The sequence below is a fragment of the Eurosta solidaginis genome, chromosome 3, assembly GCF_040869045.1.
Source record: "Eurosta solidaginis isolate ZX-2024a chromosome 3, ASM4086904v1, whole genome shotgun sequence".
Classification (NCBI taxonomy): domain Eukaryota; kingdom Metazoa; phylum Arthropoda; class Insecta; order Diptera; family Tephritidae; genus Eurosta; species Eurosta solidaginis.
Genome location: NC_090321.1, coordinates 11,396,089 through 11,421,021, shown reverse-complemented (window position 1 = coordinate 11,421,021; position 24,933 = coordinate 11,396,089). Strand labels below are relative to the sequence as shown.

The 24,933-nt window shown below is 36.7% G+C and overlaps 4 protein-coding genes across 8 annotated transcripts; 2 read left to right on the top strand and 2 right to left on the bottom strand.

Moving 5' to 3' along the window:
• Window positions 1-1,439: 1,439 nt before the first annotated feature.
• p120ctn (adherens junction protein p120) lies at window positions 1,440-12,725 on the top strand. Its single transcript, XM_067770770.1, has 5 exons — window positions 1,440-1,864; window positions 4,117-4,976; window positions 6,424-6,980; window positions 8,885-9,795; window positions 11,081-12,725. The coding sequence occupies exons 2-5, from the start codon at window positions 4,153-4,155 to the stop codon at window positions 11,195-11,197; spliced, it is 2,409 nt and encodes an 802-aa protein (XP_067626871.1). The 5' UTR covers window positions 1,440-1,864; window positions 4,117-4,152; the 3' UTR covers window positions 11,198-12,725.
• A 1,581-nt stretch (window positions 12,726-14,306) lies between these two features.
• LOC137243269 (uncharacterized) lies at window positions 14,307-15,611 on the top strand. Its single transcript, XM_067770776.1, has 3 exons — window positions 14,307-14,480; window positions 14,557-14,734; window positions 14,804-15,611. Coding segments are annotated over exons 1-3 (723 nt in total). The 5' UTR covers window positions 14,307-14,478; the 3' UTR covers window positions 15,347-15,611.
• LOC137243267 (putative nuclease HARBI1) lies at window positions 15,374-17,001 on the bottom strand. The gene is made up of 4 exons (XM_067770775.1): window positions 16,754-17,001; window positions 16,255-16,696; window positions 16,041-16,185; window positions 15,374-15,978 (listed from the first exon to the last, which is right to left on the bottom strand). Exons 1-4 carry the CDS (start codon window positions 16,873-16,875, stop codon window positions 15,605-15,607), a joined length of 1,083 nt encoding a protein of 360 aa, XP_067626876.1. The 5' UTR covers window positions 16,876-17,001; the 3' UTR covers window positions 15,374-15,604.
• Window positions 17,002-19,288: 2,287 nt separating this feature from the next.
• On the bottom strand, window positions 19,289-24,933 carry LOC137243261 (beta-1,4-glucuronyltransferase 1). 5 transcript variants are annotated; one of them, XR_010950482.1, is made up of 5 exons: window positions 24,550-24,925; window positions 24,292-24,478; window positions 23,106-24,224; window positions 20,261-20,495; window positions 19,291-20,023 (listed from the first exon to the last, which is right to left on the bottom strand). XR_010950482.1 is itself a non-coding variant. In XM_067770769.1 (4 exons), the coding sequence occupies exons 2-4, from the start codon at window positions 24,292-24,294 to the stop codon at window positions 19,910-19,912; spliced, it is 1,236 nt and encodes a 411-aa protein (XP_067626870.1). In that variant the 5' UTR covers window positions 24,295-24,478; window positions 24,550-24,933; the 3' UTR covers window positions 19,289-19,909. The 5 variants fall into 5 exon arrangements, 3 of the variants coding, with proteins under 3 accessions (XP_067626870.1, XP_067626869.1, XP_067626868.1); XR_010950481.1 differs by lacking the exon at window positions 19,291-20,023 and adding an exon at window positions 20,152-20,199; XM_067770769.1 differs by lacking the exon at window positions 20,261-20,495 and having other exon boundaries at window positions 19,289-20,023; window positions 24,550-24,933.

The following is a 24,933-nucleotide window of genomic DNA, read 5'->3' as shown; positions in this document are numbered from 1 at the left end:
TTTCAGCTTTTTTGTTATTGTTTGGTTTTCAGCGGTTTTTTTTTGAATTTGATTTTCAGCGTTAGTAACCGGCCATGTCCGGTTCGGTAGTATTTTTTGCGTCAGTTTTTTTTTTGAATTTGAATTTAAATTTTTGGAATGTTAACGGTCTGTCCGTGACATCCGGTTCAGCCGGATGTTGTTTTATTTTGTATTGATAAGCGTTTTGAGTCGGTCTCTGCGCTTCTGCCAGGTTTTTTGAATTTGACAGCTGCTCGTTTTGATAGGCATGATAGGAACATTTCTCTGTTTATGGCGCAGGAACAGTAAGGTTGGCAAGGACCCGCCCCAGCCGACAATGACTAGCCACTGTGCACCAACACATCATGCCGACCGCCTTCCTTACTGATTCCATCGTAGATGCGTTACCATAACAAATCCACAGTTAATCCCGTATTATATCCGTACCCGAAACCAAAGGAAAATAGGTATTAAACGTTGTTTGCATCCCCGTGCCTTTGTTAATTATGAAAGGCAATTTTAAACCACCGCGGACTAGAGAAAAGGGTGATTTCTAGTTTCCAACACTTTTTAGCCTTTTAAACGCTTCAACAATGTCTAACCAAGCTGTTTTGGTGTTTAATACTCTTTTTCGCTTTAGTAATATACCTTTCACGCACTTTTATTAACTAAAGTAACATTTTTAAACTAATTACACAAATTTGCACACAAAAAAATGTAAACAAACATCTTGTTCTTCCTTTTTTCAAGCGTACGTACGCTCAGCGACCAACACTGCTGTACGCTTAGCTACACGAAAATTTCATGCTTTGTCGCTTTCATGCAGCTGACGCCTCGTATGCAGCTCTCCATTCAATACATGTGTTCGGCATCAAAGCGTACAAATTTTGCCTGCAGCGTCTATGACGCGTAGCCTCGTGTGTACCTTGCCTAAGTGTGAATTATTTTTAAAACTTTGGACTGAATAAATGTTAACGTTTAACTCCATATGCATTCATCATACATCATCATCTCTGGATAACCCCGAAAAATATCGGAATTCTGGGATTGTAAGTTTCAAATCCCAAAATTCCAGGATTTCAAAAATCTTCGGGACTCAATACCTTAGCTGGCTCTACCGTTTCTCATAAATCACCTACCCAGATTGCGCATTCACGAGTTCAAAATTGCTTCTTTCTGCACATCACGTCACAGTTGACTGCTTTTGCGAATGAAAGAAAGAGAGAAAAAAACAAGAGCTAAAGGAAAATGACGTATGAATTGCCCACAGCTGTTATTTTGTTTACATGCGCAATGCACAATCTTCTCTGTGTGATTTGTGACCGTTTTTGACCGTCGCGGAACGGCCTTAAAATTTATTGAGCATGAACAGAAATATTATTGTATTGCATACCCTATGTGTTCTATTGCCAAAGTATTCAGCTATGAATTACTTTCTATCAAGATGGACTTAGTTTTCTGTAAAATAAATCAAATTCATGATAAGATCTGAATAATTTTTTAGCTTTTTGTCAATTAAAGTTCATTATAAAGTTGTTTCACATGTCATAAAGATGTAAAAGTGTAAAATAAATGTTTAAGAAACAAAGCTGTACATTGAGGATGTAATAGTTTTTTTTTATACATATATGACTAAAAAGCCAGTGAATTTATGAAATAAAAATCCTTAATAACATATAAAAACAATATTCTCAACCCCTATCAAAGTTTACAGACGAAAAAAGCAGTGCTACTACTTACTACTTTGATAAAATAGGACTTGAGTTGATTTGTGAAAAATCAATAATCTTACGCAAAAAGAAAACTTGAACTTTAAGTGCTTTACCACACCCGTTAATACACAAGACTCAATATGACGTGATTGGTGAGTTATAAAAAGAATTTTTGCAATTAATCTACCCCTATTAAACCATATGAAACCCTTAATTTGACATAGTTTATTTATCAATGCAAGTGCAATAAAGTTATATGTAAATATATATTTATCTAAATAAGCCTATAATCCGATGTATACATAAATATCTATGAAGACACATACATAGGTATGAACATAAGAATGCATATAAAGTAGATTAAAAACATTGACCATCGTTTGGCAAAGTAGGCAGACTTTAAAGAGCCTGTTTTCCTTAAAACATGGACACTTCGATTAATAAAATGAACTCTAGACATATCGTTTCTTCATAAAAAGCGGGCATACAGTTTCAGGACCACTTCGGAATTATTTTAGCTATCATTTCGGGAAAGCTTCAAAATCATTACGAGGCTGTTGCGGCACAATTATGGGGCAGTTGAAGCATCCTTTTGGGTACACTTGGGGATTTTTTAGGTATCATTTTGGAACAACTTCAGCATAATTTCAAGACTATATCGAGACTGCTTCGGGGCCAATTGGGAATAATTTCGTGATAATTTTGGGATTATTCTATGATCCTGTTACTATCCTGAAATGTTTCCGAATTTGTACCGAAACAGTTTCGAAATGGTTCTACAATTAGAAGTGTACCCAAAAGGATGATCAACTGTCCCAAAATAGTACCGAAACAGTTTCCAAATGGTTTTGGATTTGGCCCGAAGTTATCCTGAAATTGTTCCGAATCCGGCATGTCTGCTTCTTATGGAAAAAAAAACGATAAGTCTATGTTTTATAAATCTATGTGCCCATATTTTATGGGAAAAAATTATACCTCCAGCTTTTACTGCAGTTTTATTTTATTTTTACCACACTTACGGATATGTTTATGGGTTTTGCTTTTATTCACTCTTGGCAATCGCCGTGGTGTGATGGTGTTGTTGTTGTTGGTGTTGTCTTGGTGTGATGGTAGCGTTCTCCGCCATCCACAAAGAAGATGCTGGGTTCACGCCCCGGGAAAAGCAACATCAAAAACTTAGAAGGAAATTTTTCAATTAGAAGAAAATTTTTCAAAGCCTGGTCGCCCTTCCGCAGTGTTTGGCAAGCGCTCCGAATGAAAAGCTCTCAGTTAAAAATCATCTGCCTGCAGATGCCGTTCGGAGTCGGCATAAAACAAGTAGGCCCTGTCCCGCCAATTTGAAGCTCGGCCTAAAATCTCTTCCGAGGTTATCGCCCCTTACATTTATTTTATTTATTATTGAATTCTTTCCGAAAATAAGTAGATATTCATTTATTAATATAGACAATATGTGGCCGTTATTACTTTCTGGGTCGCGATACCTGAGACCAAATGGAAACACCAAGGCAGCCTTCTTATGTCACCAAAACACCATTACACAACGAGGCGAATTCTCGTTGTTGTTATATTAACGAATACTCCCCTAAAGGTGAGAAACGAAATGCTGAACAAACAATTGCTGTTGCATACTCGGAAACCTGGGAATCCCAACAGACATCTACTGGAAGAAGCCCTACCAGTGACATAAGAAGTTATCTCCCCAAGCCCTTCGAAGAAACCCGGTGCAAAAGAATTCAGCCTACACACGCATGTAATGTGTCTCTACAAGAAACCAACCATCTTTGTAATTGTAATGTAGAACCAATGCCTCTAACACCCATGTCTCTTTGGTTCCATCCTGTTAAGACTGCAACGTTCCTTGGATGATATTAAAGACAATGTGTGAGCAATCGCACCTATTGGATTGAGCGAAGCACTGCTACAACAACTACCAATACAGGCTAAGTTATTCTACATCTACTCTTCCAATGCAGTAGGAATATTCCTTGGTTAAATTCCATTTCAAGCGCCAGCAGGCCTTCCAGAACAGTGCGCCAAGTACTACCACGGCAAGTCTCCTTATAATACCAGAGCATAGTTTACAAAGTGAGTCAAAAACTCTCATCATAAAAGAATCAAAGGCTGAACAAGCTGCTTCTTTTAAATTGCAATAAGCCTGGCAAAAGGAATCTACTTCCATAGGTACTTTGAGAAGATTCGGTATTTTAGAACACAATCATTTCATATAGAGCAACGTTATAATAGAGTATCGTTTAATTCGTTGGCCGAGTGATGCCTGTTAAATCTCGTTTCGCAGAGTCAAATATCCAATTCTTGCAGAAAATGAAAATTTACCTCCAAGAAAGTCGAGTTTAACATTGTATTGAAATGAAATTAATCTTTGTTTTTTTTTTTTCTCCAACAGAAAATCCCGCTCATATTTTGTGGGAAAAAAACAAAAATGGACGCACCAACATTCAATGAAAGTGAATTGAATTGCCAGTACACAGCTCTCCAAGAGTATGAGCAATACCAACCACGATATCCAAACTCGTCGATATACGTCACTAAGTCTCCTGAATTAGCACTTTCAAGAGCTGCGGTGCAATGTTCTTATGGTCCGGATCATAGCTCCGCTAATTTAATTGGCCCTCAAGGACAGCTTGTTAATTCACAAGAGCAAAATGATGCTGTAATACAAGAGCGCTCATCAGTTTCGACTGTAAGGTACATGCAAGCATCACAATATGACGAAATGCCCGACTATGGTCTGAATCCTTGCCCCGTTGAATCTCACTACATTGAAAATCCCACCATTGCTTATGGATATGTGTCTGAAGTTAATTTCGATTTTCCAATTGAACCCGGCAATACAAACTCATACTCACCAAGGCCATTGTTATTTGACACCAATCTTAATGGCTCAGAATCAGCAATAGCCTCGGACGGAACAAGAACATATGATGGTCACGCTGATTACCAGAATAAAATGGCACAACTTAGTTTAACACCAATTGATGCGGTTTCACATATGAGAGATTCAAAGCATTTATTACTGGAAGGCTCAGGAAATGACTTATGTTCTGCAATGAGATGGCGAGATCCAAATCTTTCAGAAGTTATTAGTTTTTTGAATAATCCAAATAATGAAATAAAAGCAAATGCAGCAGCTTACTTGCAGCATCTATGCTATATGGATGATCCAAACAAGCAACGAACCCGAACGTTGGGTGGAATCCCACCTCTTGTACGGTTGCTGTCGTACGATGTTCCGGAGATCCATAAGTAAGTTCTTTTCTCAAATACATATATGTGTGTTATTATATTTGATTTATTTGTCACGATTGGCTTATTTAATTTCAACGGCGAGTCGATGTGATCTTGATTATACAGAAGAAGCAAATCCCCCCAGCAGCCTAGGCGATTTAGAATATACCCGCGGCAAGTCTGCCTATCGTAAGAGGCCACTAAAATACCCAAATGATTCAAGGCGTTGTATAGCGTAATTTAAAGGTTCTACAGACCGAATTCTAACCTCACCTACCCAGGGCGAAGCCTGTTTCTTTAGCAGCCGAGGCTTGGCGATCCCAAGTTCCTCATGGAAGTTGGTGGGTGGGCGGGATGGCCTCGAAGGTTCAATGTGGTCTTATTAAATCGTTCTCGAGATGGTCAGGCTTGTACCTTAATGGTGCTTGTAACCAGAACGAACCCGATCTATATCCGACTTGGACCATCAACATCGATAACACTCCTCGAAACCTTCGGGGAGTGTTTTTATCGCTACAACGACAGAATACGCAATTTTTTTTGGCGTTAAGGCCTTGTTTTTACCAGGTAACTTTTTTTATGGGAACTCGTTACTTTCGGAGGTGGGGGTGACGAGGTAGGCATACGATATTTTATAAACACTATGTGCTTCTCTTGCAGTCCTCTGCGGCAGATGTTTGATAGTACAACTAAAATCTTAATCTAATAGGTACAAGATTTTGGGAAGTGTTATCGGTGTTGATGATCCTTTACCCGATAAAGATTCGGTACGTTCCGGTAACAAGCACCACTGAGGTACTAGCCCGATTATCTCGGAACTTATGTATTAGTGTTTTTTTTTTTTGGTTACCACTGGCCATAGATCTTCCAAAACTTTCAGGGAGGGTTTGTTACGTTACTGCAAAACACAACATTCAATTTCAAGGCTCAGAGGATATTTTTTTTATGCGAAGTGACCATGTTACAAATATATTAATGTATCCTACACATAGAATGGGGTGAAATGACCTAGAAGGTTCAACGTGGTCATATTAATCGAACATGATTAACATCCGACAAACGACCATCAACATCGATAACACTCCCCAACACATATCTCTATTGGTATAAGGGGAAGAAGTAACAACGAAATATTCATAAAGACATATTTTTTTGTGTTAGCTTATAAAGCGAATGGAGAAAGAAATAAGGTACCTCAATATAGCCACTAATTAAGGCATAAATTCAGGTATAAATCAATAAGTGGGACATTTTATTGTATACCTTACCACTTCCCTTGCAAAGTAATGCCCAATCCCAGGTCTGATTCTCTGAGTCGGTCAGATGAACCCCTTATATTACTACATAACTTAAATCTAAGGCATTTAAGAAAAACTTCTAGGTTAGCCAATATATTATACTTATGTATGTTTGTATTTATAGTAAATGAATCATTAGGCATAACTAAACTGTACCATTTCTTAAGGAATGCATGTGGAGCGCTTCGAAATCTATCATATGGAAGGCAAAACGATGAAAATAAACGCGCTATAAAAAATGCTGGAGGTATAACTGCGCTTGTAAACTTATTATGCAGGGCACAAGAATCGGAAGTAAAGGAATTAGTAACTGGAGTATTATGGAATATGTCTTCTTGCGAAGACATTAAACGTTCGATTATTGATGAAGGACTGAATTCTATTGTTAATAATATCATTATTCCTCATTCCGGTTGGGATGCAGTGTGTGCTGGAGAAACGTGCTACTCTACAGTTTTTAGAAATGCCTCCGGTGTTTTACGCAATGTCAGTTCTGCTGGAGAGTTTGCCAGAACTAGTCTACGAAACTCGGAACATCTGGTGGAGTGTCTTATTTATGTTGTAAAAATGGCTATAGAAAAGAACAACATTGGAAATAAAACTGTAGAAAATTGTGTGTGTATTTTACGCAATTTGTCATATCGGTGTCAAGAAGTGGAAGATCCTAATTACGACAAACAGCCAATACCAATCCAAACTCGACCTCAATCGAATTCCTATAAAGGTAACTAATGATATTTTTAAATTATTGCATATATAGCGTTAGTCAAATTCAACTGTACTGCAATTCGGGTTTCAAATTTCTTATGCTGTGCACGGAAAGTCTAATTCGTAGTTCACTTTCCCATTAATCGTTCGGCCCCTGGTTGCATTACTATGCCAAATTCTATACAAAGTTTTGAGAGCAAACCCTCATTCACTGATAACACATTCTGAACAGTGCATAGACAAAGCTAAAGTAGACTACACATCAAATTTAAAGCCGAAATTTCTCAAAACCTGACAAATTCCAAGACAAATACAGGTAATAGAAATTTTTAAGAAAATTACGATTTAATGATGTTTTTTGGAAACAAAAAATGGTGAAGGATCTGCATTATGATCAGAAATAAAATGCCGTGCATTTGCCAAATTATTGGCAAAAGAATTAAGAAAGAGCAGTGTGCAAAGAGCACTTCGCTGCGTAGTAAATTATTTCGTCCTCAATTAGGGTACGTACGGTGGTTTAGGTTGTACTAGCAATGGGGAAAAAAACTAACATATTTGTACACATCTTATACCTATGGGGGTTTCGAGAGCGCTAGAATTAGGATATGAGCGACTTCAAGGACGCTCATCAAGTAATTTTTAAAAAGACCAGCCTGTTTTTTTTTATAACTAAGCTAAACGTCAAGAAAAATTTCGTAACAATTGTACTTTCTTATATTAGAATTAATTCTGTTATTAATGTGAAATTTTGTCGAAAAATGTTTGAGAATTGATAAGGGTATGAAATATCCTGAGGCAGTTAAAACTGCAGGTCACAAGGTAAAACACAGTATTTGTTGTTGTATACAACTTTTAATATATCGATATTTCGGCTCCACTTCGAAGTTATACTCCTGGGGATCGACCGTTTAAGCTTATCAAACATATAACATAAAACCAAATAAACATATGACATAAAAATAAATAAAACTTTAGGCCTCCGTGGTGTGGTGAAAGCGTGATCCACCTACCATTCCGAGGGGTCGCCCCTCGACAATGATGTGGCAAGCACTCCGAGTGTAAATCTGAAATGTAATTCTTCTCAGTGAAAACTCATCTGCCTTCTCGGAGTGGACGTAAAACCTGTCCCGTCCCGCCAATTTGTAGGAAGAATTAAAATAAGACGACTCAAATTGGAAGCGAGGCTCGGCCTAAAAAGCTCTTAGGAGGCTATCTCGCCTTGCATTTATTCATTGGCAACCACTTATGTATATTGAAATAATTTAAAATTATTATCTCAGTGGCGGAACAAATTTAACAAACTTTAATTAAAAAATATATACAACTTCTGCGAATTTTCCTGTAGGCATAACTTCTTTGAAAGATCCATTAAATTCGATAATCAAAAAAATATTGAAAAAAAAAAGAAGTTTTATATCTTAAATCAATACTTTTGTCCACTTCTGAACCACTGTGTGCCCTGTGAACCGCGTGATTTGTTTAACCCCACGAACCTTCGGGCCGCTTAACTTCTCCCAAAGATGCTTGGAGCTAATAGTGCCTCCCTACTTTGGAGGCGAAAAGTGTTATACCTGTAGATCAGCCATCTAGTTTTATGCCGCTTAAAAGTAATTTGATTTTACACGCGGCTTGCTTCGCCTACAGAAAATTTAACATAAAATTTCGTTGAACTGTAAATCCAAATTTTTTTCGATCATGCATTTAAGTAGCAAATATTATTGGTCTAGGTCGAATATATAATTTCCAAGGGATTAAGAATCCATTAATAACTGCGAAATAGGTCCATGGAATTATACAGAAGAGTTCCGATAATAATACCGAATGAACCAGAGATAGTTCCGAAATGATTCTAAATTTGTTTCATTTTTTTGTGTGCCAACAAAGCATTTAGTTATTATTTTATATATTTATCATTTAAAGGAGAAAATCTGGGATGCTTTGGCGCAAGTAAAAAGAAAAAGGAAGCTGCACAAACTGAACATCAAATGGAAAATAATTTTAATCCTAGTACTTCAAAGAGCTCAGTACCGAATAGCTCATCACACAAACGATATGAGCTTTTATGGCAACCAGAGGTTGTTCAGTACTATTTAGCTTTATTACAAAGTTGCTCTAATCCGGAAACTTTAGAAGCGGCAGCTGGCGCTATACAAAATTTGTCTGCTTGTTATTGGCAGCCAAGTATTGATATTCGTGCAACAGTGCGTAAAGAGAAAGGACTACCAATTTTGGTTGAGTTACTTCGTATGGAAGTTGATCGTGTCGTTTGTGCAGTCGCAACAGCTTTACGAAATTTAGCTATCGATCAACGCAATAAAGAGCTTATCGGAAAGTATGCTATGCGAGATTTAGTCCAAAAGCTACCAACTGGTAATCCACAACACGATCAAAATACCTCCGATGACACAATTACTGCAGTATTAGCCACAGTTAATGAGGTAATTAAAAAAAACCCAGAATTTTCAAGATCATTATTGGACGCCGGCGGTGTTGATCGTTTATTAAGCATTACAAAACAGCGTCAAAAATATACGTCATGTGTATTAAAATTTGCAAGTCAAGTTTTATTCACAATGTGGCAGCATCATGAATTACGTGATGTTTATAAAAAAAATGGTTGGAAAGAGCAAGATTTCGTATCAAAGTCATTTACAGCTCATAATGTATCGCCAAATTCACCTAACAATGTAAACAACACACTTAACAGACCAATGGCTTCTCAAGGCCGTACAAGATATGAAGATAGAACGATACAAAGGGCTCCTAATAATGCGACTCGGACTAATAATGACTTTACTGGCTGCAATGAGTCACCACTCCTTTGTCAGTTGGTGAGTTAATAAAAAAATTTATACATATAAATGTGTGTTGAAAGTGCTTTCAGTGGAACAAGTATTTATAAAATCGAATTACCTGAGCAACTCTGAATAAATCAATTGATTTTTTTATACCTTTCATGAAAATGAAATGGTATATTAAGTTTGGCACTAATCTCAAAATTGTAAGTTCTTAAAGGAAAATAGATAGACTCACCATTAAGTATACCGAAATAATCAGGATGAAGAGCTGAGTTGATTTAGCCATGTTCGTCTGTCCGTCTGCCTGTTTGTATGCAAACTAGTCCCTCAATTTTTGAGATATCTAGGTAAAATTTGGTGAGCGGGTGTATTTAGGTGTCCGATTAGACATTTGTCCACTAGCATGTATCCTCCATACAACCGATTTTTCAGAAAAAGAGATTTTTTTTCATATCTTCCTCAATTTATCAGATTGAAGCTTCAAACTTTGCCGTATGCTTTTGTATATTGCACATATTGTTGTCTGAAAAAATGGATGATATCGGTCGTATATATAGTATATATCTCCCACAACCGATTGTTCAGATAAGAAACTTTTCGTAACTACTGCCCCATTTTAACAGCTAGACACTTCAAATTTCACCAAATGCTTACGTATATAGCATATATTGCTGTCTGAAAAAATCATAGAGATAGGTGGTATATATAGTATATATCTCATAAACCGATTGTTCAGATAAGAAACTTTTCGCAATTTCTGCCCCATTTTAACAGCTAGAAGCTTCAAATTTCACCAAATGCTTACGTATATAGCATATATTGTTGTCTGAAAAAATCATAGAGATAGGTGGTATATATAGTATATATCTCATATAAACTGTAATTTGTGCCCCTTTTTTACGGCTAGAAGCTTCAAATTTCATCAAATACTTACGTTTACGTCATATATTGTTGAAATACGTGATTCGTAGTCATAGTTTTTATATGCAGACCACAAAAATCGTGGAACTTTGCATCCTCACACAAAGTACCTACCTATTTTTTACTTTATATTTATCTTAAAAATCGTTTAGGTATTCACTAGGTTCACTATATATTTCTTATCTTATACAGCCGATTATTTGAAGATTACGAATGGGATAAGATTATTGTATAGCCCCATTCACGAAAAGTATGAAGTCTTCGGCACAGCCGAAGACAGTCCCGTCCTTACTTGTTTCATTGTGGTTTTGTAAAAGTTTGCCACACTGTTTAGCATTCCCGCTATATGTCCATATATCTTATTTTATCAATTTAATAACATACTTTAATATTTTAGGCCGACGAAGCTTCAAGTAACGGCGTAGGAAATGACACTTATCAAAGGAGAAATCAAAATCCTCAAGCCGCTATGTATATACCAATAATGGAAGGCGGACGAAATCATTCCAATTAAAATATAACTTTTAAAAACTTTACATATTTTATAAATATAATATAATCCACTTACAAGTATGTTTCATGGATAATCTATCGATATCTCAGAGTGCATATGCTTTAAGTAAATTCTTACTTATTTTTATTCAAGTAAGTAATGCAAACCAATCTAGTTTCGCTTTTGTCAGCAAATACTTAATGATTAAATAGCAAATATAGAAACAGCATAGTCCAATTCACGTCTATGTGCATACAGCAAATCTTTAAACAGAAATTATATTTGTGGTTCATTAAATTTGTTTGCTATACAAATAAAGTGTTACTTAGTAGTGGCCCAAAAGTGTCACTAACTTTTGATTTTCTGTAATGTATTTAGGAAAGTTATATTTGGTAATAGTCTAGTTGAGGGGTCGACTGCTAATACGCTACCAAAAATATGGAGTGAGGTGTCAAAAGACGCGTATTAATCTCGAGAACAATAATCCGAAGGCGGAAAAGAAAAATTTTATCTCTGTCCGGATATATTTGCAGTTGAAGTTGGCGATTTCCATGTGGTTGTTGTTGTGTTTGTACCCACAAAAAAATTTGTGCATCACCGTGGCGGTAGCCACGGTTATACCACACGCCCGGACTTGGCATGGCGTAGCCCAGGGTTATTTTTTATAAGCGCGGCCGAAGGCCGCCAACGCAGAAAGGTGTTCTGCGCAAAAATTCCATGGATCCGACCCCCGGTTTCGGAGGTACCCTCGGGTCTTTTTTCGGGTTTTCGTTAACATCTTTTGAACGCGTTTAAATTTTTATTTTCCGCCTTCGGATTATTAATACTGATATCAAGACGCGTCGTTTGACACCTCTCTCTTTTTGGTAGCGTATTAGCAGTCGACCCCTCAACTAGACTATTACCTTATATTTTGCCAAATTTTACTGATTATTTTATTTTATTAATTTCGATTACAACTTTCGGTTATGGTTAGAGTGGACACAACATTTTTGTATGTAATTAGACTAAGTTAAATACAATAAAAAGAACTGTTTCAAAAATGTGAATATTTTGGATCTTATTATTTTGAACGCTGCTGTATGCATATGTATGAATAAACAAAGATAAAAATGCTGAGTAACAAATGGTGAATATTATTTTTATACTCATTTGTGCGCTGAAATATCGATATTCTCTATAAATGTATACAAAAGCTGGATTGGACAATCACCTCTATGACGATTGTCATTTGTGGACTTAATTGACTGTCAAACTCCATACAGAGTTCACTTCAAACAGTCGTTTTGTCGCACATCAGCTAGGAAAGTAATTTAGGTATTACAATAATCTCATCGCATTTTTGATGTGACAACTGAAAGTCGACAAGACGACTGCTTAAAAATAATTGTATAATGACGTCGACGGTTACCAACGCCTACAATCGTGATAAGGGTGATTAAAAGGGGTATATGAAGGCGGGGTATATTTACCGATACGTATAAATAAAGTTTACATTCTCAAAATGCGTTTAATACGTACATATATAATAAAAATTCTTGGTAGTAAATCTGGTGTATTTTTTATATCAACTTTTCTTTACAATTGGGGGTATTCGCCGGATCAGCATAGCTGGGGTGGCTTTCCGTTATTCGATAGTCGACACTAGTCGGTGCGATATCCCAGTTCGATATCGAACTCTGGCTTGACGAGACCGTTTTGGTTTCCGGAAGCTGATATGAGTGTAATTTCATATTGTAAAAAGATCTCAGAAATGTTTTTGATGCTATCAATATATTTCATTTCTTAAATAATCTCAAAAGCATAAATGCTCAGCTTAAGAATATGCAATTTGATAGGTAATTACATATCGAACAGTTTTTATCAAACGTTTCGTATGTTGAGGTTTGTGACTGCTGTGATGTGATGGTAGCGTGCGCCGCCTACCACACCGGTGATCTCCGGCCAAAACAACATCAAAATTTTAGAAACAAGTTTTTTCAACTAGAATAATTTTTCTAAGCGGGATCGGCCCTCGGCAGTGATTTGGCAAGCACTCCGAGTGTATTTCTGCCATGAAAAGCTCTCAGTGAAAACTCATATGCCTTGCAGATGCCGTTCGTAGTCGGCATAAAACAAGTACGCCCCGTCCCGCCGATTTGTAGGAAAAGTTAAAAAGAAGCACGACGGAAATCGGAAGAGATATCGGCCTAAAATCTCTTCGGCGGTTATCGCGCCTTATATACATATATATGTGGTGCCTATTATTTTAATGAATAAGAAACACTTATTTTAATTTGGGATATTCAGCATTTATATTCGTTTTCAAAAATAATTAATACTAACTACAAAATTAACAATTATTAAATTATTTAAATATTTAAGTCTGTATATGTCGATACTCGTTTTATAACTCAACTTTTCATATTTTTCATTACTTCAATATTTTATTACAAAATTGTTATGTTTGTCGGGTGTTAGCCGTAGCTCAATCTTTATTAAACATAAAATAACATACAATTTACAGGTCAAAATTACATAAAAAAACAAATAAATATATAGTCTTACCGCGTATTTAATTACCAGTTGTTCGATGTTCGGCAGACAGAAAAGGAATATGTAACGTTATGTCCTTTGACACTTATTTATACATTAGCGATGTCACATACATATTTAAATGAACGACACAATACAATAGTAGATACTTATACAAATACATTTAACAAGTGAACATTTTCGGAATTTAATCTACAATTAAGGGTTGCCAACAAAAATAATATGTTTCTGTGTTCAATCTGGATACAGTAAAATACAGTATAACGGATTAAAGTATTTAGTACCTTAACCCATTCCCACATATACATTTTTTTTCAGTACAAGGCGACATTTTGTGTTATGGAAAGCGAAAACGATCATTTGATACTCGTTATTTTTCAGTATCGGATTACAGAACGCCACCCCTGCTTATGTGGCTTTATTTTCCACGCAGCTTGCAAAAACGAAAATACTGAAGACAAATTATTTTTACAGGAATGTTAATAATACAACAACAACAAATACATTTTAAGCGGATAAATTTATAATGAGGTGTCGTAAAGAAGCCTAACGTGGAAATTCGCACGAAAGTTAGAAGCTAAAACATTGGCCCCTATTATGAGCATTTTTCGATCTTCGATCTTCGCTGGCTATCGAACATCGAAAATCGAAGTTGGAATCGGTATTATGACACCTCATCTCTGTCGAAATTTTCGTTGTGTATCGAAACTTCAATCGAACAAGGTTTTGTTGACGACGCCGAACGAATTGAATGAAAATTGTTTAAAATGTAAGTTTTTGTATTTTCTTTCTACTTTTTTGGTACCCAATAGTAACTTTATATTATTTTTATCACTTTTGTATAGGTCGAAAGTGGTGAGTACAAAACAACAGCTGGAAAGACTGATTTCATTAATGGAGGAAAATCCCGTGATAGCAAAAGGAATTTGCACAAAAGTACAATCTACAAAAATGTGGGAAGAGATAACAGCGGAGCTTAACTGCCTGGGACCACCCGTAAGAGAGACAAAGAAGTGGATGAAGGTAAACTAAGGAACCATAGATGTCCTTTAAGCATAAAAAAAAATGTTTTTTTTTTTTTTGTCGTTTTAGGTATGGGCTGACATGAAGTCGAAAACGAAAAAGAAAATGTCGGAGAACATGGTGGAATATCGCGCCACTGGTGGTGGGCCAAACAGACTGAATGCATATACGCATGCAGAAGAGGCTATAATGGGCTTACTACAGCTTCACACCAGCGTAGATCCACCTGGAGAAGAGCATGGGCTAAATGCAAATGAGGTCGTCGAGTGTGAAGTTAGCATGAATGAGGAGCGATTGGATGATAATACAGAACCTATTGAAGATTTGGAGGTAAGCGAGCATAGTGTTGCTGTTGTCGAGGAAAGGCCATGGAGAAATACCAGAAGAAGATGTAGCAGAACGGAACGGTTAAAGTTATTGGAAGAGCAAACCAGTGATCAAAAAAGGTTCCATAAAGAAATGCTCGAAACTCTAAAAGAGATAAAAAAAAGTGCAATGGAGACTGAAAAATATGCGGAAAGGACATATGCGTTAAAATATTATTATAAGAAACAAATGTTAAAATTAAAAAAAGAGAAGCTTGAATTGTACAAGCTTCAAATGCAAAAATAGAATTCCACTCCGCGCTATATCTGTAATATGACCTGAATTATGTTTTGTGTTAACGAATAAATTGAAACTGAAGTGATATTTTTTTACCTAGTTTAGAATAGAATTAAGCTTAGCTTTTAAGTATTATCAATGAATTTACCAACTATTTTTTTAGTCTAAGTATATACACACATGAATTGAAAACGAAGAATATAAGTGCATATACATAAAAATATATTTATAGGAATAATAGTTTTATATTTCAATAAAACTAATTGACTACAAAGTTCTTAATATTTGATTTCTGATTTCTTCTGCTTCTGAGTTCATGGTTCCTTCGATTTCGGCGAGTGTGATATCATGGTCGTGCTCCTCATCTGAAAGTTCTTCTACAGAAATGTCTACTTTGTAAAACATGCAAATATTGTGTAAAGCTGCACACACGTTTATAATTTTTGTTGCTTTTTCTGGTGTGTAGTGAAGGGCTCTTGCCTGCAACAAGCACCTAAACCTATTTTTTAAGACTCCAATTGTTCGCTCTATGATATTTCTACCTTTCGCATGCTGTGTATTGTAAATACGTTGTGCAGATCCATCTTCAGTATTTCTGAACGGCGTCAGTAAGTATGGCTTTAATGCATATCCAGCATCACCTGCACGGCAAATTTATGTTTTATAGGAATACATTTAATCTATATGTAAAAAAAGCATATACCAAGAAGCCAGGTGTTGCGAGTACCATCTTGATGTTGCTGTTCCAAATGTGATTTCAATGCCGACATACTGAACACCATAGAATCATGTGTTGCTCCCGGATATTTTGCATTTATGTACCGTATACTCATGGAATGGTCGCAAACCTTAAAACATATAAAGATAAATATTTATGCATTTACAACCTGAAATTAATATCACATTGGTATACTTACAATCATGGCATTAATGCTGTAGAATCCTTTTCTGTTGTAGTACAAATGTTGTAGTTCTTTTTTGGGAGCAACAATTTTAATATGCGTGCCGTCAACACAGCCAATAATCCCTGGAATTCTGCTAATGTTAAAGAAATACAATTTAGCTTGTTGCAGTTCAGCTTCGTCGTAATTGAACTTTATCCATCGTTGACAAAGAGAGTTTTCCAATACATTTAACACCTCTGATAGCACCACAGACACCGTGGGTTGTGCCAGTCCGAGTGTATTCTCGTTCCCAATGCTCAATTGGTAGGATCCCTGAGCACAAAATCTGAGAAATGTGGCCAATTTTAGAATGGTTGGTATAGATTTAGCTCTTGAGCATTGCTGCAGAAGATTGTCTGTACTGGACAGCAAGTCCATGAAAGCTTCCTTAGACAGCCTGAAGTTTTTGATAAATCTATAAACAAAACTTTCACTATTACACATTCAATGACTTGTTTAAAACGCTACTTACGCTGCGGAATTCATTTCTAAAGGATTGGAAGCATCCCTCAATAGTTTTCTACTTCTGGCTAATTCCAATATGCTTTCCTCCTCATCTGACGAATCATCGAACCAAAATTCCGTTGAAGTCATGTTTTTATATGTCAAGGCTTTTTTTTGTGTTAATTTTTAGGTTTATTTATATTTTCTTTACTTTTTTGCACTTTTGCTTGTTTATTATTTTTGTTTCACAGCTGATAGAAATAAGCTATTGTGAATAATTGAAACGATCGAAATTCACAATTACGCTAGTCTTCATCGAACGCGCGTCATAATACCAAATGAAAATTCGTTCGATGAACTCGTTCGACCACAGTCGAAGATCGAATTTGTCTCATAATAGGGGCCATTGTTGTTGGTATCATGTTCGAGTTTTTATCTGGTTTTCGAAAATCTCTCTTACTCAAACCCACTCAAGAGGGTCAAAACAACGATAATTAAATTAACATACAAATGCTATGGGTTGGCTCTATGGGAAATACATTTTTTTTTTTTTGAGACTGAAATATTGAATTTTTCAAAACTATCAATAAATATCTTTGGTTTGGTGTACTATGGATAGTTTTACAACTCCAGATTGCGAATTCAATGTACATCATTAACAAGATTTGCAAGTTTTATACATTTGTACTAGGGCTGTGAACTGTATCCGGATTTTTCAACTATCCGGATAAACCGGATATTCGAATAACCGGATAGCTAAGCAAAAAATCCGGATATCCGGATTCGTAAATGGAAAATCCGGATATCAGCTGTTCGGATATCCGGATAGGTAAACGGAAAATCCGGATATCCGTATGTCCGGATACTAGAATATAAAAGTTGAATATCTGCATATGAATTGAACGAAGTAAACATCGCAAAATTATTCACAAAATATGCTTGTAGATTATTAAATTAACGTCAAAAATAAAAAAGCTACAATTTTACAAACGTCAACAATTTTTTTTTGTTTTTTTTTTTTGTTTTTGTTATTAATGTTAAATAAACATATGTATATGGTACATCAATTTGTTGCTTTCACTTGATATCCCAAAATACGGTTATTAACCGGATCTTCATAAATCTGGATATCCGAATAGTTTCTCAAACGAATATTTACCGGATATCCATGCAGTCCGGATTTTATCCGTCTCAACGGATATCCGTATGGATATCCGGATATTCAAATAGGCGGATAGTCCCAGCCCTAATTTGTACATATATACATACATACAATAATAAATACGCATTTCTTTCCAGCAGAAAAATTCTCCAGAAATCATTAAAGAATGATAGTAATATTGATAACTTTTTTTTAACATTATCGAAGATTACTAATAATTGTTTTCAAATGCTATCGCAAACAACATGTCGATTTTTCAGCAATTTTAATATGCTGTAACCACATAGACTCCATCTGCCTGCAGTTTAGCAAGCAACCGATCCAAATCGTCAAACGCAGTAGATCAATCCATAATTCCTGTTTCGAGACATTGTTGAAAGTACCGAAATTATTGTGGTAGACTCGTAAGGCTTATAACTTCTATTCAAAAGCTATCTCTATCTTATTACCATGTTTTACAAGTCTACCGACTTGAATTTGCACTACGCTCATTGTAATGGTTGTTGTTGTTGTAGCGATAAGGTTTCTCCCCGAAGGCTTTGGGGAGTGTTATCGATGTGATGGTCCTTTGCCGGATACAGATCCGGTACGTTCCGGTAACACAGCACCATTAAGGTGCTAGCCCGACCATCTCGGGAACGATTTATATGGCCACATTAAACCTTCAGGCCATCCCTCCCTCCCCACCTCCTAGTTCCACGAGGAGCTTGGGGTCTCCAGAGCCTCGTCTGTTAGTGAAACAGGATTCACCACGGATAGGTGAGGTTGACAATTGGATTTGGAGAAGATATATATTGCGCTGGCAACCTGAAAGGGTTGCGCTACACAGCCCCGAATCTGGTATTTTAGTCGCCTCTTACGACAGGCATAACTACCGCGGGTATATTCTGACCCCCTAACCCGCTGGCGACATTGTAATGGTGGTAACAGTTTTTGTACATGTTCGACTATATATACGCAACTCAAGCGTTTTAAACAGGAAATATGTTTAAAAAAAAAATGTAACGCGCGATAACCTCCAAAGAGATCTAAGGCCGAGCTACTCTTCCAATTTGAGTCGTGCTCATCTTGATTTTCCCTACAAATTGGCCGGACGGGATCAACATGTCATATGCCGACTCCGAACGGCATCTGCAAGGCAGATGAGTTTTCACTGAGAGTTTTTCATGGCAGAAATACATCCGGAGCACTTGCCAAACACTGCCGAGGGGCGACCCCGCTTAGAAAAATTTTCGTCTAATTGAAAAATATTATTTCTAAAATTTTGATGTTGCTTTGCCCGGGGTGTCAACCCAGGGCATACGGTGTGGTAGCCGGAGCACGCTACGATCACACCACGATCTCACCACGGTGGCCACCATGAAATATGTTAGGCTATGCTTAATTTTAGTCGTTAGCATAGCAGGAAATATCCCATCTGGAATAGGCGAATTAAATATGTAAAAGCGTTTATCCATATGGCTCTCTCTAATATTTTTCATAAGATGCTGATTGAATTCTAGCAACTCTTGTACATTGGCAGCCTCACTAGGTTTCGCAAGATACCAATATACATATTGTAACGAATTTTGGGAAATTCGGCTTATTCCAACCCTTCTGCTAACGTTCGAATCGCTAAACTGTTGAATAAATAACTCCAATACTCAATAATGCAAAATGGTATTTATTAGACTTTTTTGAGAGTACACTTATACTTCACAACCAATAGCGTGCTTAAACCAAAACTGATTGCTTACTACTCAGCTTGCTCTGATTTTATACTCTCGGTTTCCTCGTTCACCCATTTCTCCTAAGGTCTAGTAATTTCGTGAACTTCATGCTTGGTTACCAACATATACATGTATATTTGTAGTTTGTATCCATATACGTGTGTATAAGTACTACTTCGACTGATGATGACATGCTTTTGTGAGTATCTCTCTGCTGCCTTGTATGTATGTGTGTACATGATGATTGATTTGTTTACTTACATACGAGTGGCTGCTTAGTATCGGCTTAGTGATGGTAATATTCGTCACGATATTACTGGAACTTGGTACAGTTTTTTGCCATAGCACTACTAAAAGACTCGGCCAAAGCTTTGATCTGTAAACTCTTTACGCATGCGCTGCAGCCCTTACATGGTCTGTGGTAAATCTGAAAATAGGAAATTTTTTTATCATTACTAGTTTCTACGCTGTCAAGCTTAAGTTCGGCATGCAAAAGTCCGAATATTCGGTTTCAAGATGCTTTGTCGTAATAGTCTTCGAATTGGAATAGATTAGTTTATTTTGTTATTATTTAATATGATATTTTTTTTATTTCTTTGGTTTCTGTAATTAAAAACTATTAAAAATTTATACTTTACATATTTGTTAGATATCTTCAACTTACTTAATTTGTACATACTTTAATAAAAAAAAAATAATAAAAATTCCACCAGATGTGCAATCTATTTTTTATATCGGGCGAGTATTTCATGTTTAAAGGCTTCAAAACGTTTTCGATTAATATTGTTTTGCTGTTCGCGCCAAACTGGACGAGCTTTTTTTTGCTGCAAACCCCAATGACATGTAAACACGGGAGATAGTACAAAGAATGTGTACCCAGCAATATACATTTCGTAGACCTGTGGAAAATTAAAATATTTTAATAAGAAAATGTTTACGCACACAACAGAGATCAAGTAATTAGTAAGGGTACTCAATTAATCCTGGCCTAACTTACCAAAGATCCCAAAAATTTTACATAATTTTTTTAAAAACCGTATCGACCCTCGGCAGTGATTTGGTTTGCCCTCCAAGTATAATTCTGCCATGAAAAGCTACTTCATCTGAATTAGTAAGTGCCGTTCATGGTAAATCTATACGACAGCATGACAGCCTTAATAACACCGCCCCTGATATTTTTGGGCGCATATTAATGCTCGGTTTTTCAGTGCGAGTTTAAACTCCAGTCAAAGTTGACTAGAGTTTAACCTTGCCACTTCCACCGCTTATGTTCAGATGAGAAGCAAAATATTATATTGCAACGAATTTTGAGAAACTCCGCTTATTTTACATCTTCTGCAAACGTTCGAATCGCTAAACTGTTGAATAAATAACTCCAATATTCAATAATGCAAAATGATCTTTATTAGACTACTTTGAGAGTACTTCACAATAACCCTTACTTCACAACTAATTACGTGTTTAAATCAAACTGCTTACCGACTACTCAGCTTTCGCTGCTTTTATACTTTCTGTTGCCTCGTTCACCCATTTCTCCTAAGGTCTAGTAACTGCGCGAACTTCAGGCCTGGGGCCCTATTCACTTTCTGTGAGTTTTAAAGTGTACACAAGAAATTGTGTAAACTTTGAAATTCTCGTTCTGTAAAGCAAAACTGTGAACAAGAAAACTCACTGATTAAAACTTCGTGAATGGTGTTGACAGCCAGTGTACACTATCGTGACATTCAAAACTCATACGCACTGTTGGAGAATAACTCTTTTTCTTTTCACGGCCTTTGATCAACATTTTCTCACTGACATATGATTTTTACATTCAGCGCTCGTTCAGCAAAACAATGTGCACAATACTTTACAGAATCGCATGAAAATTTAAAGTGCAAATTTTGTGTGCAATTGAGTTTTTAATAAGTGTACATTTTTCAGTTTTTCATAGTTACGGAATTGACCCCATTGAGAGAACTTTAGTGCCGAGTCCATATTTTTCGTATGGTTCAACTGAATTCTCTTTGGTTTATTAATAAGAAAGAACTTTTCGACTCGAATTATGTAGATGAGTTTAGGTTGAACTCGCTGATCCTTTAGCACCTCACATAGACTAAATGCGTTCATTGTGCTAACAGAACATTACTCTGTAAGAGTACTAGAAGTTTTCTTGGGACCAACTCCAATTGCTGCTTCTAGATGGAAAAATACTGCCAACCCCTGGCAGGCAGTGCTCGTCTATTCATTTTGTAGGCCGCTATTCCTACATCTACTGCTAGACCTGATCAGACCTTATTTATGTGCGTGTAATGTCAAATGGCAGTGGCGTCAGAAAAAAACATATTTTGTGAAAATGGTCATGGGTAGGTTAGGTTAGAGTGGCCACCGGTGCGAGAAATAGTGCACTTAGGCCCATAAAGGGTCCCGTTTGATACCACGTGGATCTCTCCCCTACAGGTCGATTTAGCAAACGTCAGGAATTTCTTAGGTTCCAAGTTAACCAGATCACAAAGATCGTCAAAGAAAGGAGATCCCAGAGTTTTTTTCTTATGCCAAAGCGCCGGACAATCGCACAGAAAATGCTTGACTGTTTCCATCTCCTCTTCGTCTTTGCAGCTCCTGCAGTAATCATTATAGGGAGCACCCAGCTCCCAACCAACAAATATATATGTCCCCCCTTCCAAGAAGAAGGAGACGTCTCGTGCGTCTCGCGTCCCATTCAGGCCACACAATCTTAGTGTGGTAGCAGGATTCAAGATTGCTCCATCTCACACCCGCTTCCTTAAGGAAAATGCCTTTCAAAGTGAGCTTACAGGTAGCGAGCGCCATGCTCAATCAAGACGACGAAAGCGGAACGGATGTGCCCCCTCTTGCAAGTTCGTCAGCCATCTCATTGCCCGGTACATTAGAGTGTCCTGGCACCCATACAAGACTAAGGGAAGTTTTCTCAGCGATCTCGTTCAGAGATTTGCGGCACTTCTCTACTGTCCTGGACTTACATGAGACCGATCCAAGCGCTTTTAGTGCAGCCTGGCTGTCAGAGTAAAGACAAATTTGGTTATAGCCGTGAACAGCATTTCTCAGGTGCTCGACGGCCGCGTTAATAGCAGCCACCTACGCCTGAAAGACGCTGCAATGATCGGGTAGGCTAAAGGATAGATTCCACCCTAGTTGAGGTGCAACCGCTACCCACCTTATTATTATCCAGTTTGGATCCGTCAGTATATATCTGCAGCCTATCGCTCAGGTCCGGCGGCTCCCTCAACAAATAATCCCTGTCCGGGATAACAACCTCGTACTTCATATCGAAAAAGAAAGTCGGAGCGCAATAGTCCGACGAAGGAGAATCCAGATTCTTAAGGATGGCTACATGGCCAATGGTCATGAAAAATTGTCATAAACTTATGTAATGCTGACACGCGAAAGTCTATCGGATATCCGAATCCTGTTAAGATTGTTTTACCCATTATTCGGCGCTCGTTTATCCAGCACAACCCTACTGAGAACAGCAGAAAGGTTGAAATTACCTGGGAGTTTCGTGTAAAGCCATAGCCTACAAATCTCTCGTCGTGTGCTGGTACATCATCAAGAGCAATATAAAATGGTTCATACAAAAATTCGAAATTTGTCACAACATGACTTATATGAGTCCGTTCATCATCATTTGAAGAATTGGTGAGCCATATAGAAAAATTTGTTGCATATTGATTATAAATAAACACCTTTTCGTGAAAAGGACGCATTAAACCCTTTCTATAAAGACGCATTAGCTCTGGCTTGGAAGCTGGAAATTTCGCTCGATTATCTATTTCAAATGTAGGAATAACGTATGCACATCGATGATTGCATTTGGCTAAGGGCAGGAAATTATTTAATAGGGATACCATATTTCCACTCGGTATTATATCAATGTCCGTTAGAAACACATATTTATTTTGGCATCCTTTTCTTGCCAGATTGCGCATATGATTTTGAGGATATTCATTTTTTAATCGCCATCGTAATGTGTCTGGATTACGAATTTGCAGTAAATGCCTTAACGTTTGTTCCGGATATTGGCAATCAAAACTGTTTAGAATATTTAGTTGATGCTGGTACGTGGGCACCTTGTTACTTGGAATGGCAATATGAAATGTTACATTGTCACGAATAAATGGGAAACACAGACGCATATATGTAACAAAGTGTTGTAAAATAAAAAACTCTTCGTCTCCTGCAACGTAAACAGCTGCTGATATAGGACCGCTCCATTGGTAAGCAACTTGTGTCAATGAATATAAACGTTCCACAGAGCTCTGTGTGGCTAGGCATACGAAGTTTTCTTGCGAGGCTTCAATAAAATTATCTCCAATCAATGCAAAATCATACATTCTATAACGCCGATAATTATCCCATCTTCCGGCTCCAAAATGTATATTATCAAAAGCAAGCCTAAAATTATTCTTTGGCATTCTCACAAATACTTTTTTATCCAGCGTTTGCGTAGCGTCTTCTGGTGGTTTATCGAATGCCGTTAATGTTTTTGTGATTATAATCGATGTTGATGAATTATCCGTTCGTTGTGAATATGTCCATAAAAAAAGATTTAATGCGGTTAACATTATCAGTATTAGAACACTCAAGAATCTAGATCGATTTGTTTTCCACTAAAAAAATTTAATAATTAAGGGATAATAAATATACGTTCACAAATATACATAAATACATACATACCATTTTGTATACAAGGTTTTGGCAACAAGCAATAACAGCCAAAGTAGAGTTGAACGAAATTAAGTTTTAACAGCTTTGTATTCTATTCTTCAGATCTATTTATAATTCAAATTTCTTCCAAAATGCAGATTTTATGTGCCGCCAAAAACCAAATTCATGCAACATTTTCATCTTTCAAAACGCTCGCCTGAAAAATTAAAAAAAAAATTGACTGCTTGGTGCCACAGAAATCTAAGCCTAAAGTGAAAGTAACTTTACCATTGTTATTCTTGAACTATGTACACTAACTTATTTTGAGTAATCAAATCCGTAACCGGATTTTCGATTTCAATAAAAATGGAAAATATGTATATAAATTCACACACTTGATTATTTGCCTGAAAAATGCAATCCTTTTTGACATGAACTAAATTTGGCTTCCACAACCCAATATTCAATTGCATATGCCTTTAGCAGTGTTGCCAGAACTTTTTCAGAAATAGGCAAGATGAACAAAAAACGGGAGCGTGTACTTATAAACATTAGCTGTGTGTTTTTTTTAATCTATAGACGTTTACGGTTAAACTTTATATGGACTGCTAAGCGTCAAACTTTAAATACACTAAGGCCCGTTTTTTCACTACAAGTTCAACTCAGTTTCTC

Excerpts from the sequence above, each read along its gene's own strand:
- LOC137243269 (XM_067770776.1), top strand. Across the intron at positions 14,735-14,803 it reads AGACAAAGAAGTGGATGAAG|GTATGGGCTGACATGAAGTC; the intron begins GTAAACTAAGGA and ends TTGTCGTTTTAG.
- p120ctn (XM_067770770.1), top strand. The coding sequence starts at position 4,153 with ATGGACGCACCAACATTCAATGAAAGTGAATTGAATTGCCAGTACACA. Across the intron at positions 4,977-6,423 it reads GATGTTCCGGAGATCCATAA|GAATGCATGTGGAGCGCTTC; the intron begins GTAAGTTCTTTT and ends CCATTTCTTAAG. Across the intron at positions 9,796-11,080 it reads CACCACTCCTTTGTCAGTTG|GCCGACGAAGCTTCAAGTAA; the intron begins GTGAGTTAATAA and ends TTAATATTTTAG.
- LOC137243267 (XM_067770775.1), bottom strand. The coding sequence starts at position 16,875 with ATGACTTCAACGGAATTTTGGTTCGATGATTCGTCAGATGAGGAGGAA. Across the intron at positions 16,697-16,753 it reads TTAGAAATGAATTCCGCAGC|ATTTATCAAAAACTTCAGGC; the intron begins GTAAGTAGCGTT and ends TTTTGTTTATAG. Across the intron at positions 15,979-16,040 it reads TCGCAACACCTGGCTTCTTG|GTGATGCTGGATATGCATTA; the intron begins GTATATGCTTTT and ends TTTGCCGTGCAG.
- LOC137243261 (XM_067770767.1), bottom strand. Across the intron at positions 20,496-23,105 it reads GCTTTACACGAAACTCCCAG|GTCTACGAAATGTATATTGC; the intron begins GTAATTTCAACC and ends AATTTTCCACAG.